Source organism: Heterodontus francisci, chromosome 16 (genome assembly GCF_036365525.1).
Source record: "Heterodontus francisci isolate sHetFra1 chromosome 16, sHetFra1.hap1, whole genome shotgun sequence".
Lineage (NCBI taxonomy): Eukaryota > Metazoa > Chordata > Chondrichthyes > Heterodontiformes > Heterodontidae > Heterodontus > Heterodontus francisci.
Window position 1 is genome coordinate 86,713,111 of NC_090386.1, and position 14,501 is coordinate 86,727,611.

Sequence of the window (14,501 nt, forward strand, 5' to 3'; positions counted from 1 at the left end):
GATTAATCACGGACAGTCAGCATGGATTTGTTAAGCAAAGCCCATGTCTGAGCAACTTGACTGAATTTTTTGAGGAGGTAACAAGGAGGGTTAATGATGGTCATGCGTTTGATGTAGTCTAGATGGATTTCAGCAAGGATTTTGACAAGATCCCACATGGTAGACTGGTCAGAAAAGTAAAAACACATGGCATCCAAGGGAAAGTGGTAAGTTGGATAAAAAATTGGCACAGTGACAGGAAGCAAAGGCAATGAGCGATGGGCATTTTTGTTACTGGAAGGTTGTTTCTGGTGGGGTCCTGCAGGGCACAGTAATAGATCCCTTGCTTTTCATGGCACATCTCAATGATTTAAATATAGGGGGCATGATTAAGAAGTTGCAGATGATGCAAAAATTAGCCATGTGGTTGATCGTGAGGAAGAAAGTTGTGGATTGCAGAAAGGTATCAATGGACTGTTGCAGAAAAGTGGCAAATGGAATTCAATCTGGAGAAGTGTGAGGTAATATTTTTAGGGAAGACAAACAAGGCAAGGGAGTGCAAGACAAATGATAGGATATTGAAAAGTGTAGAGGAACAGCGGGACATCGGTGTGCATGTCCACAGATTCCTGAAGGTCGCAGGACAGAAGATAAAGTGATTAAGATTGCATATGGAATACTTTCCTTTACTAACAGAGGCATAGAATATAAGAGCAGGGAAGCTATGCTAGAACTGTATAAAACATAGTTAAGCCACAGCTAGAGTACTGAGTACAGCTCTAATCACCACATTACAGGAAGGATGTGATAGCACTAGAGAGGGTACAGAAAAAATTAACAAGGATTTTGCCAGGAATAGAGAATTTTAGCTGTAAGCAAAGATTAGATAGGCTGGGGTTGTTTTTGGGAACAGAGGAAGCTGAGGGGACATTTAATTTACATATATAAAGTTATGAGGGGCCTAGAGTGGATAGAAAGGACCAATTTCTCTTAGCAGAGAGGTCACTAACTAAGGGGCATAGATTTAAAGTAATTGGTAGAAGGATTAAAGGGGAGTTGAGGAGAATTTTTTCACCCAGAGGGTGGTGGGGGTCTGCAATTCACTGCCTAAAAGAGTGGTAGAGGCAGAAACTCTCATACATTTAAAATATACTTGGATATACATTTGAAGTGCTGAAACCTTCAAAGCTATTGACCAAGAGCTGGAAAGTGTGATTCATCTAGACAACTCTTTTTTTATCGCTCTGCAAGTAAAATCATAATTTTTTTTTATCTGTTTGTGGGATTTGGGCATCACTGACTAGGCCAGCATTTATTGCCCATCCCTAATTGCCCTTGACTAGGCCATTTCAAAGGGCATTTAAGAGTGAACCTGGAGTCACAGGTAGGCCAGACCAGATAAGGACGGCAGATTTCCTTCCCTAAAGGACATTAGTGAACCAGAAGGGTTTTTACAACAATCGACAATGGTTTCATGGTCACCATTAGACTAGCATTTAATTCCAGATTTATTAATTGAATTCAAATTTCACCATCTGCTGTGGTGGAATTTGAACCCATGCCCCCAGAGCATTAGCCTGGGCTCTGGATTACTAGTCAAGTGACATTACCACTACGTCACTGCCTCCCCTTGATAGTAAGATATTTTCTAAGATGGTTGCCAGTAAGTTGGATAATAATGAAGGTTTGGATTTTCTAATAGAATTCCAAAATGAAATCTACAATTCTGGTCAGAATCTGATAGATTTTGGAAAGTGAATGGCCATTCCACGGAAGAATATATCATGCACTTGAACAAATTGTAAAAAAGGTTGGCAAAGTTCAATTTGGGGATTCCTGGATTGGTACTAGTGTTTAAATTATGATATTGTGCTAGAGTGTGTTATGACCAGGTGAGAAAGGAGTCTAGGGGTTCCTTCCCAGCCTTTTCCTGGTTTGGCCATAACAGGGTTTAATTTTTAAAACACCATGTTTTTAGCTTCCCTTCGGTGAATCCTTGTTCACTGCTTTCCCATTGTAATGCTAAAGAAATCCATCAGACAGGTTTTCTTAGATTTAAACGAGAAAGGTGTAAGTTTATTAACCTTAAAACTCTAATTTGGTTAAAACTACCAAAAATACATGACGCAACCACGCTAGCATGCATATGCGATGAACACACACGCAGATAGAGAGAGAAAAGGCAAAAGAATAAAGGGGAAATGTTGGAAGCAATAGCTGGAATTCATTTACTGTCTTTTGAGTTTGATGTCAAGTCTTTGATTGCAGTTCAATCTTGCCATCTCATTGGGTCCTGTGCACGCTTCCAAACTTGTTTCGATGGTTTTCTGTCTTCTTGAAATCCAGAGGGAGAGACCTTTCTTCTCTGTTGTCTTCAAATTGCAGTCTCTTTTCCAAGTGTTCTGTGAGCACAATTCAAAACTCCACATTGGCCAGTAGGTTATTTATGTGACTAACCCCTTATTTGGAACAACCGCTCCTGTGGTTTGTGGATTTCAAAGCTCTCGGTGAGGGGTGTAGTGCTGTTTCTTACACATTCAAGATGTGGATCACTGTTGCCCAGACCAATCTCTGTTAATTGAATCAGTGAGAAGTTCCCATTGTCTCTTTTTTTCAACTGTATTTTAGAATGCAAAACGAGCAGTCATGTTTCCAGCCACTGTCATTTCAAACCAAGCTACTTTCAGTCCAGCAACTGTTCAAAATGAATGTTCCATACAACAAAACCAACATGTCTCACTTTGGCAGGTGTGGTTTTCATGACACTTTAAAAAAAATTCCTAGGAAAGTCATTCCCTTCAGCCTTCATGGAACAAAGAAGGCATTCTGCTATGACACAAAGAATGGAAAATTCAATGTTGGCAGGTTCCAAAATATTCCAGATACCAGTCACAGGGATCAATGGAATGGAAGGATTAAAGACGAAGTTGGAACAATGACAATGGAGGAATTAATTCCAGAAATGGCCAAGGACAAGTTAACAGATGCTATAGCTATGATTCTAAGTGTCATATTGTACTAATTCAGCACAGGAAAGTGGTGTTATATTTAAAGCGACAAAGCAATTGCGAAGCTTGATTGGTCAGTTGAACTGGTCATGCATTCAGACTAAGCCAGCAGTTTGATGTGTTGGGGTTAAGTACTTTGATGAAACAGCCCACCATAAAGGATGTTTTAAGAGAAAATAAAATGTTACAAAAATTTAATCTGGAAAAATATGTACTTAAGTTCCCATCCAAAGGTCACTTAAAGAACATGAAGCTATTATCTTTAGTGATGTTTTACATGAGAATTGTCCTGAGAAGTATCTAGTGCAGCTGGTATCATAGGACTTTTATGAGTGAAAAGGAGAAATTTTATTCTTTAGATTGGAAAGCTAGGAAAATAAAAAGTGTTGTTTGAAGTACTCTGGCTGCTGAAACACTAGCTCTTGTGCAGGCAGTGGATATGGGATTCTACTTGACAAATGTTTAAGTGATCTTCTGTACAATGGGGTTACTGAAGTTATATACCTATTGAATGTTATGTAGATAATAGTTTATTGTGGGATAATCTGCACTCTACAAAAATGCGAGTGAGAAAAGATTAAAATTGATCTTGCCGACTTGAAACACATACTGGAGAGAAAGGAAATCTCTAAAATTAATTATTGTATTCAAGGATAGCTTCAAGCCATCAACCATCAGATTGTTTTACTAAAAGAAGTACATGTATGAAGAGATGTTAGCGATCCTGGAAGATGGTCATCTCACAATGTAGTGCTTTGTACAGAGTACGGAAGTCTTTTTAACTGTACATATAAACTCTAAATTTTATTTAGAGAGGGAATGGAATCTATTAATTGTATATTGTGTTGAATTGTATTCAGGTGTTGGGACTCATCTGTGCTCATGTATATAGGAGCAGGTTTAAAGAGGAGTTGGTGGTTGGAAGCACACTTATATGCAGCGTGTGTCTCTGTAATCAATGCAGACCTTCGTTGAGCCATTAGATTTGGGTACTAGTACAACCTGAGAACTCTAGCTACTCTGCCTGGGCTCAATCAAGTGGTGTTCCAGCACGTACTTAATTTCTTCCCGATCCTGGGCCAATTTTTCAGGACCTTGTGATACGGGTTAGCTTTATAGAAGGGGTCGCTCCTAAATCTACATCATGTAGGGCTATGGTCATGCATCCTGGCTTGTCCTGACATATCTGTTCAAATGCTGCGAGTAGCTTTGTCAAGTCTTCTCTCTGCTCTGCGTCTAAATAAGAGAGCAAGGTGTCTAGCTAACCGAACAGTAGGGTGTTCAATTTGAGAATCATCAATGCTTCCTTCTCCCTCTAGCTCATCTTCACTGTTCCTTACACCCTCATCTTTCCTCATTACCTGGCATACCTGCACTTGTTCATCCCCTTCCAGCTGTAATGCCGCTTTGCTAGGTTGACGTGACAGCCTTTGCTGTTTCCTATGGTCTGGCATATCAATTATATAATTCACTTCACCGATCCTCTTTCTTACTCTATGTGGGCCACTGAACCTGGCATTCAGCGGTTCACCTTGCATTGGTAGTAACACTAAAACTTGGTCTCTTGGCTTAAATGTCTAGGCTTTAGCACATTTGTCTGCCTGCCATAAGTTTCTGCAAGGTTTTAAGGTGCTCTTGAGCTCTCGTAAGCTGCTCACGGAACACGGGTACAAAGTCTAATACTGATGTCTCTTCCCTTTATTCTAAAAACCTCTCTTTGATTAGTTTAAGAGGACCTTTCACTTGTGGCCATAAACTAATTCAAAGAGACTAAAACCAGTGGATTCATTTGGTGAATCCCTGATAGTAAATAGGAGGAATCCCAGTCCTTTGTCCCAGTCATGGGAGTACTCATAGCGGGATGCCCTGCTAGGGCCTGGTGGTACTGTTCCAAAGCCCCTTGTGGCTGCGAGTGATAGGTTGAGGACTTTGGCTGGGTTATGTCAAGGTTACTCATGTCCTTTTGAAAAATACGGGACATGAAATTTGTACCCTGATTTGATTGGATCTCCGTAGGCAGTCCGCATCAGGTAAAGAACTAAGTTAGCCCCTCAAGCACAACTTTGGTTGTGATGGTTCTCAGGGGAATGGCCTCTGGAAATCGGGTGGTCACATCCATGATGGTGAGGAGCTATTGGTGACCCCTCTTGTTTTCGGTAGGGGTCCCACACAGTCCACCAACACTTTGCTGAACGGTTCCCCAAAAGCTTGTATGGGAATTAGTGGAGCAGGTTTTATTGCAGGTTGGGGTTTCCCCACAACCTGACACGTGTGGCACATTTTGCAGAAATCCACCACGTCCTTGTGGAGATGCGGCCAATAAAAATGCTGGCTTACGTGGGCTTGGGCTTTTCAGATACCGACATGTTCAGCCATCAGAATTTCGTGGACAATCCTCAATATTTCCCTATGCTATTTTGGAGGAACTACTACCTGGTGAACCACTGTCCACTCTTCATCAGCAGGTCAACGAGCAGGTCTCCATTTCCTCATCAGAACCTCATTCTTTAAATAGTAACACTCCAGAACTTCCTCTGCTTCAGCTTCAGTCTGGGCAATCTATGCTAACTTTTTTTAACACTGGGTCGGCTTGTTGAGCCTTGACAAAGGAAGACCTGATTAACACTTCCTTTGGCTCATCTAAATCTCCAAAGAAAGTTTTGGACAGCCAGACTGCATAGTCATCCTCCTGCTGTGCTGGTTCAGTCTCCTCTGACGGAGCTTATTTGGCCATGGACCAATTACCACACAGTCAGGGAAAATGGCAGGAACTTCTCCTGTAATTGCTGTGTCTCAGTAACCTCAGTCAACCTCTCTAAGACCACTGAGGAAGCTACCACCTTAGCCCCTGCCAGATCATTACCTAGGAGCAGGTCGATCCCCTCCACAGGTAAACTAGGGGCAATCCCTACAGTTACCAGTCCTGAAATAAGGTCGCACTACAGGTGCACTCGATATAAAGGTACGGACATATATCTCCCTTCAATACCTTTCACTGAAACTTTTGCATTTTGTGCGCTCTCAGGTGGGAGGGTCATGCCTTTTCCCAGCAGCGGCAGTTGGGTGGCCCTTGTGTCTCTAAATAGGGCTATGGGCTTACTTGCCTCATTTGAGAGTTATGAGGGTCACTTCCCCTTTAAATACAAAATCCCGGTAACCGTCAGGAATTCTGCTAAATTCTACTGCACTCACAGCGGTACATTTACCGGGGTTAACTGCTGTGATTAGAGCCACAGCCTTGTCTGCTGTGCTTTCCGTCGGGACCCCTTGGCCTGCACCAGTCTGGTGGACCCCAAGAAAACCTATAGGTTTACCCTTTAGTTTCCAGCAGTCAGCTCAGAGGTGACCTGCTTTTTAACAATGAAAACACAACGGCTTTTGAGCTTCACTCCTGTTCTCAGCACCTTCCTTTTTAGTTTGAGGAGGGATCTCTGTGCTTCCATTTTTACTTTCCTGCCCATTACTGCTTATTATCCTATCAGTCTCCCACCATCTATCCTTTTCGGAGAAGGTGACTAGGGAAGGATTTCCCTTGGGAAAAGGGTTTGTGGATGAACTTGTAATCGCTTGTAACTGTGGCTTGCCTGGCTTTGGAGACCTCTTCAATATTGGTCTTTATGGAAAGGGGGAGTGAATTTTTGAATTCCTCTAGCAGAATCACATCCCTGAGGCTTTCGTATGTGGGATCTATCTTGAGTGCCCGTATCCATCACTGGAACACAAGTCGTTTAATCCTTTGGAACTCAATGCAAGTTTGCTCAGGTTGCTTCTGGGAAGTTCAGAATCTTTGGCAGTAGGCCTCTGGTACCAGCTCACATGTGCTCAGGATGGCATTTTTAGTCTTCTGGTAGTCTGAAGAACTCTCCTTGGACAATAGGGAGTAAACTTCAAGGGCTTTTCCTGTTAATCGGCTTTGCAGTAGAAGGGTCCAAGCCTCCACTGGCCACTACAAACTCATTGCAAGCTTTTCAAATGACACAAAAAATGTTTCCACATCCTCTTCATTAAACCTTGGTACCAATTGTGAGTACTTTAAGAGCTCAAAGCTCTGTCCTGAGCTAGGGTCATTTTGTCTTATTTTCTTGTTTTTTTGTGCCTGTAACTCCCTTTTCTGTTTTTCCCTCTCAAAGGCTCTCTCTCCTGGAATTCTAGCTCCAGTTTCTGCTGCTCCAGCTGTATCCTTGCTAATGCTAGCTTGTCCACTTCAGATTCCATACCTGCCTCCAGTTCTTCAGGTTCAATTGAAAAATAGGTGGCCAAAAGTTTGAGAATTTCAGGTTTCCTAGCTTTTGGTCTGACACTCACTTCTATTTGTCTAGCTACACTCCATAACTCTTCAATGGATAAGGCTTTTAAGGTGTCCCAAGTTATTTCACTCTGGTCCATGAACACACTAGCCTTACTGTGGACATGTTAAGTATTCTATTACTATGACCCACAAGAAAACTCTATGCAAGTTTTAAATAATTCTAGGGATCAATTCAAATTCCCGCTCCTAATTCTTCATTGCCGAAGGGTCCTATCTGGGACCTGAGCCCCAACTTTTCTGTTACGGCCAGGAGAGAAGTGGTAGAATGGCTCCCCTCTCTTTCTGCCTCTCGGTTGACCGTCGCAGGTGTTTTTAAAAAATTTGCTTGTCAATTTAGTGAGTGTCTAACTGTTTAAGTGCTGTGACTGTAAAAGACACACAGACAGGTTTTCTTGTAAGGTTTTAAAGAAAAGGAAATAGTGTTTATCATTCTTCATACCTGATAAATAAAAAAAAATTAAAAAAACGCTCCAACTCACACTCACACATGCATGCAAGGAATTCACACACACCCAGAAGTAGGTTACAAGGAGAGAGGGTAGTTTAATTTGCTTGAGTGTCCAAAAGAAAGTCAATCATATATAAATCCTGCAAGTTGATGCGTTGGATGGTTTCAGGCTGTGAGCGGTGATTTCTTCTGGATTCTGCACAGACATGAGACATGAGTCATAGAGTTATACAGCACAGAAACAGGCCCTTCAGCCCATCGTGTCCGTGCCGGCCATCAAGCACCTTATTTCTTTGGCCTCCTTATCTTGAGAGACAATGGGTAAGTGCCTGGAGTGGGTCAGTGGTGTGTGGAGCTGCGCCTGGAGTGGCTATAAAGGCCAATTCTAGAGTGACAGGTTCTTCCACAGGTGCTGCAGTAAAATTGGTTGTCGGGGCTGTTACACAGTTGGCTCTCCCCTTGCGCTTCTGTCTTTTTTCCTGCCAACTGCTAAGTCTCTTCGACTCGCCACACTTTAGCCCTGCCTTTATGGCTGCCCGCCTATCTATTCTAATCCCATTTTCCAGCACTTGGCCCGTAGTCTTGTACGCTATGGCATTTCAAGTGCTAATCTAGATACTTCTTAAATGTTGTGAGGGTTCCTGCCTCTACCACCCCTTCAGGCAGTGTGTTCCAGATTCCAACCACCCTCTGGGTGAAAATTCTTTTCCTCAAATCCCCTCTAAACTTCCTACCCCTTACCTTAAATCTATTCCCACCTCCGCTAAGGGATAAAGTTTCTTCCTATCTGTGCCCCTCGTAATTTTGTATACCTCAATCATATCTCCCTTCAGGCTTCTCTGCTCTAAGGAAAACAACCCTAAACTATCCAGTAAAATAAAAGCAAAATACTGCGGATGCTGGAAATCTGAAATAAAAACAAGAAATGCTGGAACCACTCAGCAGGTCTGGCAGCATCTGCGAAAAGAGAAGCAGAGTTAACGTTTCGGGTCAGTGAGCCGAATCCGAAGAAGGGTCACTGACCCGAAACGTTAACTCTGCTTCGCTTTTCACAGATGCTGCCAGACCTGCTGAGTGGTTCCAGCATTTCTTGTTTCTATTCCTAAACTATCCAGTCTCTCTTCATAGCTGATTTACAGTCTTGACAGATGTTCTCTGTCTTTTCCTCTGAAGTTAGCAGCTGTTTGATTTACATTTATGATGCTGCCTGCGGTGTTTAGTTGATCAGATACAGGCAGGGCACACGCTTGTAGAATGGCTGGAGAGGGAGAGAGAGAGAGAGACCATGTGTTCTCTTCTTGCTGTTATCCCCTCATGGTCTGGTGGATTCTGGTTCACGCTGGAGAAATAGTCATTTTCTAACACAAAGGGTTAATTTGCTGCCACATGACCTCTATTCCCAATCTAGTCAGTTACTAAATATGGTCACAGCAAGCTGGGAAATCCTCATTCCAGGTCCATTGTCTAAAGTGATGAGTTTAACTGGTCAGTCCGCACCCATCTGAATAAGCAGATTATCTCTGAAGGTCTGTGAGTAGTTCAGGCAATGGGCCATTCACACTTCCAGATAGCCCAACTCCTTTCTGATAGCTTTGTAATTTGCAAGGTGAAGTCAAAGAAATGTTCAGTCATTTTACAAACTGCTGTCTAGGCCACTTAAAAATACTGTTTGTCAGTCTTTTATAAAACTTATCCTGTGGTTTCAACCCATTCAATAAATAAAGACAATTTTGATGAAACATTGTTTTATATCATCCTTATCAGTTAACTAAGAGTCGAAGCACAGACGTTTTCAGAAATGTACGCAAATATCACCTTCATTCATTTGAATTGTCTGATTAAGTTGGAAGAGCACTACAACACCTCCTCGTCTGTGCTGCTGGTGCCACCGTCAGCAGTTTGCTACCGTAGGCAGAATGTTAAATACAAAAGCAAAATACTGTGAATGCTGGCAATATGAAAGAAAATGGAAAATGCTGGAAATACACAGCATGACTGGCAGCATCTGTGGAGAGAGAATCAGGGTTAACTGAACCTGATTTTAACTCTGTATGTGCGTGGTAAAATCTCGCCCACGCACTCCCCATATTTTGCTCTTGAACCAGAAGTTGAGTTTGGTTGTGAAACACGAACAAGCTTACACAAAGAAAGCTGTTCAAGAGCAGCCTGGCGTTTTCACTGCATCAGCAACAGCACAATGCTGCTTTTTAAAACAAAAATCCAGCTGACGTGGAATGTTGGGCATAAGCTGTATCTTGTCGATTTATTACTTTTGTTTCCTCCTTCATCCTCTGCAGTGCAGTATCGCCCAATGAAGCTCCCCTCCCTTGCGTTGTAAATTTTTATAAAGCACCACCACTCAACATATCACAGTCGTTACTAACCCTTTAGAAATCAGTTCGCTTATAAAATTATTGTATAAATTTACATTAGAAGTTTTCTATTGTAACATGGAATTTTGATAGTATTACTTGAAATTCTATATACAAGCAAACATACACAGATTATATCTACAGAATAGACACATACTACAATGCTCTGTGTGCAGAAGACTGTGAGGTTGTCACCTGATCCACACGCTTTGCATTTGAACCACTTGTCTTTCTAGTTCTCCTCCCCCACCCTCCTTTCTTGGCTATTTGGGAAGAAAATACTTTTTGCTTTTTAACCTGCCCGTGTGGTGCAGGCGCGTTTCCCCACTTCCTACAAGGAAGAGTTATACACACACACACACAAAAAGCAGCAGCATCACACACACAGGGACACAACACAGAGGAAAGGCAACAGTGTCTCGCTGCGGGAGCCGAGACGCTGCAAGTGCTTGGATGACTCAGGGTATCCTCCTGCTCAACTCATCTCTTCATAGTGAAGCAGATAGATAGAGGTGAGGGATAAACACATAATGACAGAAGAAGAGGCCGGTCAGGAGACGAACCTCGGGGCCTACTCGCCAGTAGATTACATGAGTATCACCAGCTTTCCCCGGCTGCCTGAAGACGATGCCGGCTCCACCGACAATGTGCTGCGGTACCGTAAGGAGGATGACTCGTCTCTCTGTGATCCGGACACGACAGGTTGGTTATAATACTGTGAGAGCCAGTTAATGAAAATAAATACATTTCATTGCTGTCATTATATATGTGCTGATATGAATATAAATATTTATTCATATGTATAATTAAATTATTTTCTAATGATTTTTTAAATATTTGGGTGTGAGGGTAATACGGATATCCGATTTTAAAATGTAAGATTATAATGTGGTGGAAGACATTGCAATCCGCAAGGAAATGCCTGCGTTCTTGTTCTAACACCGTCTTCTCCAGAGTTGCGAAATTAACCCCTTTGGAGCCTGAATTGTTTGTGTAACAACGTGTGTGTTGTACTGATTTGTTGGTTTCATTGAACTGGGTAATAACTATCTGTTTTGTTACAAGCTATCAGGAGATAGCTTGTTGTTATGCCATTAAATGGGGACATGGACATTCTGAAATAATAGCCAATTCTTAAGACACATAGCAGGTGGATTAGCATCTGAAAGGGCTTATCAAATCCATCGATTGTCTCTTTCGATGCCTCCATCGAACCTTATAGCGCAGAATGAAACCCATTCGGCCCTTTGTGCCTCTGTTGGCTCTTTGAAAGAGCTTTCCAATTTAATCCCGCACCCAGTTCGTCCCCGCCCACCCCACAACCTTGCAAATTCGTCCTCTTCAAATGCTGTCTCATTGTTTTTTTTTGAAAGTTCTTGTGGAATCTGTTTCCTTGATTTATTAGCCACACTGAGTTTGTCAGCATATGGCTATGGAATTCGCTATGAATTGGTATTTTTAATCAGAAGATTCAGAATGGCCGTCTGGAATTGTTAAGTTGCCTAAAAAAGCAAAAACAAACCTATTTGGTATTGCTGTTGGACACCTTCACATACAGCTATCTGTTAATTAACAAACTCCATCTTGCAGCCAGCTAAAATTAAAGCTCGTGGAATTAAAGACAAATTGACCTGGGTTGGCTGGACAGTAGAAGAGAGTAGGGTTAACGAGTATGTGTACCCGGATTGGAAACAAGTGACTAGCAGTGTCCCATAAGGATCTGTGCTGGATCCTCAGCTTTAAATAACACAATAAACATCAATATATCTAAATTTGCTGACAACACAAAGATTGGTGGTATATAGTAGTGTAGACAGGAGCATAGAATTGCAATGAAAAATTGATAATTTCACCCACTTAATCAATCTATGGCAGATGGATTTCAACTTAGATTAATTGTGAGGGCATCCATTTTGGACAAAAGGAAAGATCAGAGTATTATTTAAATAATGAAAAGCTAGGAACGGTGGAGGTCCAAAGAGATTTAGGGATCCGTGTACACTGATCACTAAAATGTAATTGGGTACAAAATAATAATCAAAAGGACTAATGGAATGTTAACTAGAGGACTAGAATATAAAGGGAAGGCTATTTTGCTACTGGTGTGCAAAGCCCTGCTAGATTACATCTGAAGTACTGTGTAAAGTTCTGGGCACCATACTTTAGGATAGATTCGACTTAGAGGGAGTGCAGCACAGATTCATCAGATTGTTACCAGGGCTCCAAATGTTAGATTATGAAGCACAATTACGTAAACTAGGTTTATATTGCCTGGAATATAGATTAAGGGGTGATTTGATGGAGGTTTTTAAGGATTTTGAAAGGAATTGATAGGGTGGATAAAGAGAAACTTTCCCCATTGGAATGGGGATCTAGGACAAGGGGGACATAACCTTCAGCCAGGTTATTCAGGAGAGAAATTAGGAAATACTTCTTCACACAAAGGATGGTAGAAGTGTGGATCTCATGGAAAGCAGTGGATGCCAGCTCAGGTAATATCAATAGGTTTTTGCGAGATAAGAGTATAAAAGGATATAGAGTCAAGGCAGATGAATGGAGTTAAGATACCAGTCAGCCATGACATTGAATGGTGGAATGGACTCAAGGGGCTGAATGGCCTACCCCTGTTCCGATGTTCCTATGACTTGCCTCAGTCTAGATCACCAGATGGGTTTGGTTGAGAAAAGTCCTTCAGCCTATTTAATCTCACCTTTTAGGACTACATTGAATTTAACAGCAGAGAAACAGGCCATTCAACCTAAGTGGTTTGTGCTCCACATGGGTCTCCTCTCTGCCACCCCCCCCCCCCCCCTTTATGTTGCCGTATCAGTATATCATTCTGTTTATCCCTCCCTCATGTACTTATCCAATTACCCTTAAAAGAGTAGTTGATGCTGTTTCCCATTATATTACCAGATTTTTTTTTTTTATTTCCAAAATATACTTTATTCATAAACATCTGTAAAAATTACATTGCCAGACAGTTTCCAAACAGCACCAAAAAATACAAACATTGCAAGGGAGATCAGTTTCCTTCAATACTGTCATGAGTTCCTTCCCAACCCTTCCTTTTCACAATTGTCATGTCAATTACAGTTTTACATTTACAGCAATTGAGAATATTAACGATACAGTTCAAGGGGTTTCCCATGGATCCAGCCCCTCAGTCCAGCTTGGTGGGGGAACCTTACACTGGTCTTTCCCCATTGAGCCTTTGCTGCGGCTGCCCCAAGCTTTAGTGCGTCCCTCAACACGTAGTCCTGGACCTTGGAATGTGCCAGTCTGCAACATTCGGTGGTGGACAACTCTTTGCGCTGGAAGACCAGCAAGTTTCGGGCAGACCAAAGGGCGTCTTTCACCGAATTGATAGTCCTCCAGCAGCAGTTGATGTTTGTCTCGGTGTGCGTCCCTGGGAACAGCCCGTAGAGCACAGACTCCAGTGTTACAGAGCTGCTTGGGATGAACCTTGACAAAAACCACTGCATCTCTTTCCACACCTGCTTTGCAAAGGCACATTCCAGGAGGAGGTGGGCGACCGTCTCTTCCCCACCACAGCCAACGCGGGGGCACTGTGCGGAGGGGGCGAGACTTCGGGTGTGCATGAAGGATCTGACGGGGAGGGCCCTTCTCACCACCAGCCAAGCTACATCTTGGTGCTTGTTTGAAAGTTCTGGTGATGAGGCATTCCGCCAAATGACTTTGACGGTCTGCTCGGGGAACCATCCGACAGGATCCACCGTTTCCTTTTCCTGTAGGGCCTTGAGGACATTCCGTGCAGACCACTGCCTGATGTACCGGTGGTCAAAGGTGTTTTCCCGCAGAAACTGCTCCACGAAGGATAGGTGGTACGGCACCGCCCAACTGCACGGAGCGTTCCGCGGCAATGTGACCAGGCCCATCCTTCGCAACACCGGGGACAGATAGAACCTCAGCACGTAGTGACACTTGGAGTTTGCGTACTGGGGATCTACACACAGCTTGATGCAGCCGCACACGAAGGTGGTCATCAGGATGAGGGCCGCGTTGGGTACATTTTTCCCGCCCTTGTCCAGAGATTTGAACATCGTGTCCCTCCGGACCCGGTCCATTTTAGATCCCCAGACGAAGCGGAAAATGGCTCGGGTGACTGTCACGGCGCAGGAGTGGGGTATGGGCCAGACCTGCGCCACGTAGAGCAACAACGTGAGCGCCTCGCACCTGATGACCAGGTTCTTACCCACAATGGAGAGAGATCGCTGCCCCCACATGCCCAACTTTTGTCGTACCTTGGCTACTCGCTCCTCCCATGTTTTGGTGCACGCCCCGGCCCTTCCGAACCATATCCCCAGCACCTTCAGGTAGTCTGACCTGACGGTGAAGGGGACAAAGGATCGGTCAGCCCAGTT

General features: G+C 43.1%; 1 protein-coding gene across 1 annotated transcript in view; it reads left to right on the plus strand.

Moving 5' to 3' along the window:
* The first annotated feature begins 10,427 nt into the window (after nt 1-10,427).
* The window catches only part of LOC137378299 (glutathione hydrolase 7), a 66,809-nt gene continuing 62,735 nt past the window's right edge, over nt 10,428-14,501 (plus strand). Inside the window, exon 1 of the mRNA XM_068048544.1 lies at nt 10,428-10,818. Within this exon, the coding sequence (XP_067904645.1) occupies nt 10,647-10,818 (172 nt within the window). The 5' untranslated portion in view covers nt 10,428-10,646. The remainder of the gene's footprint in view (nt 10,819-14,501) is intronic.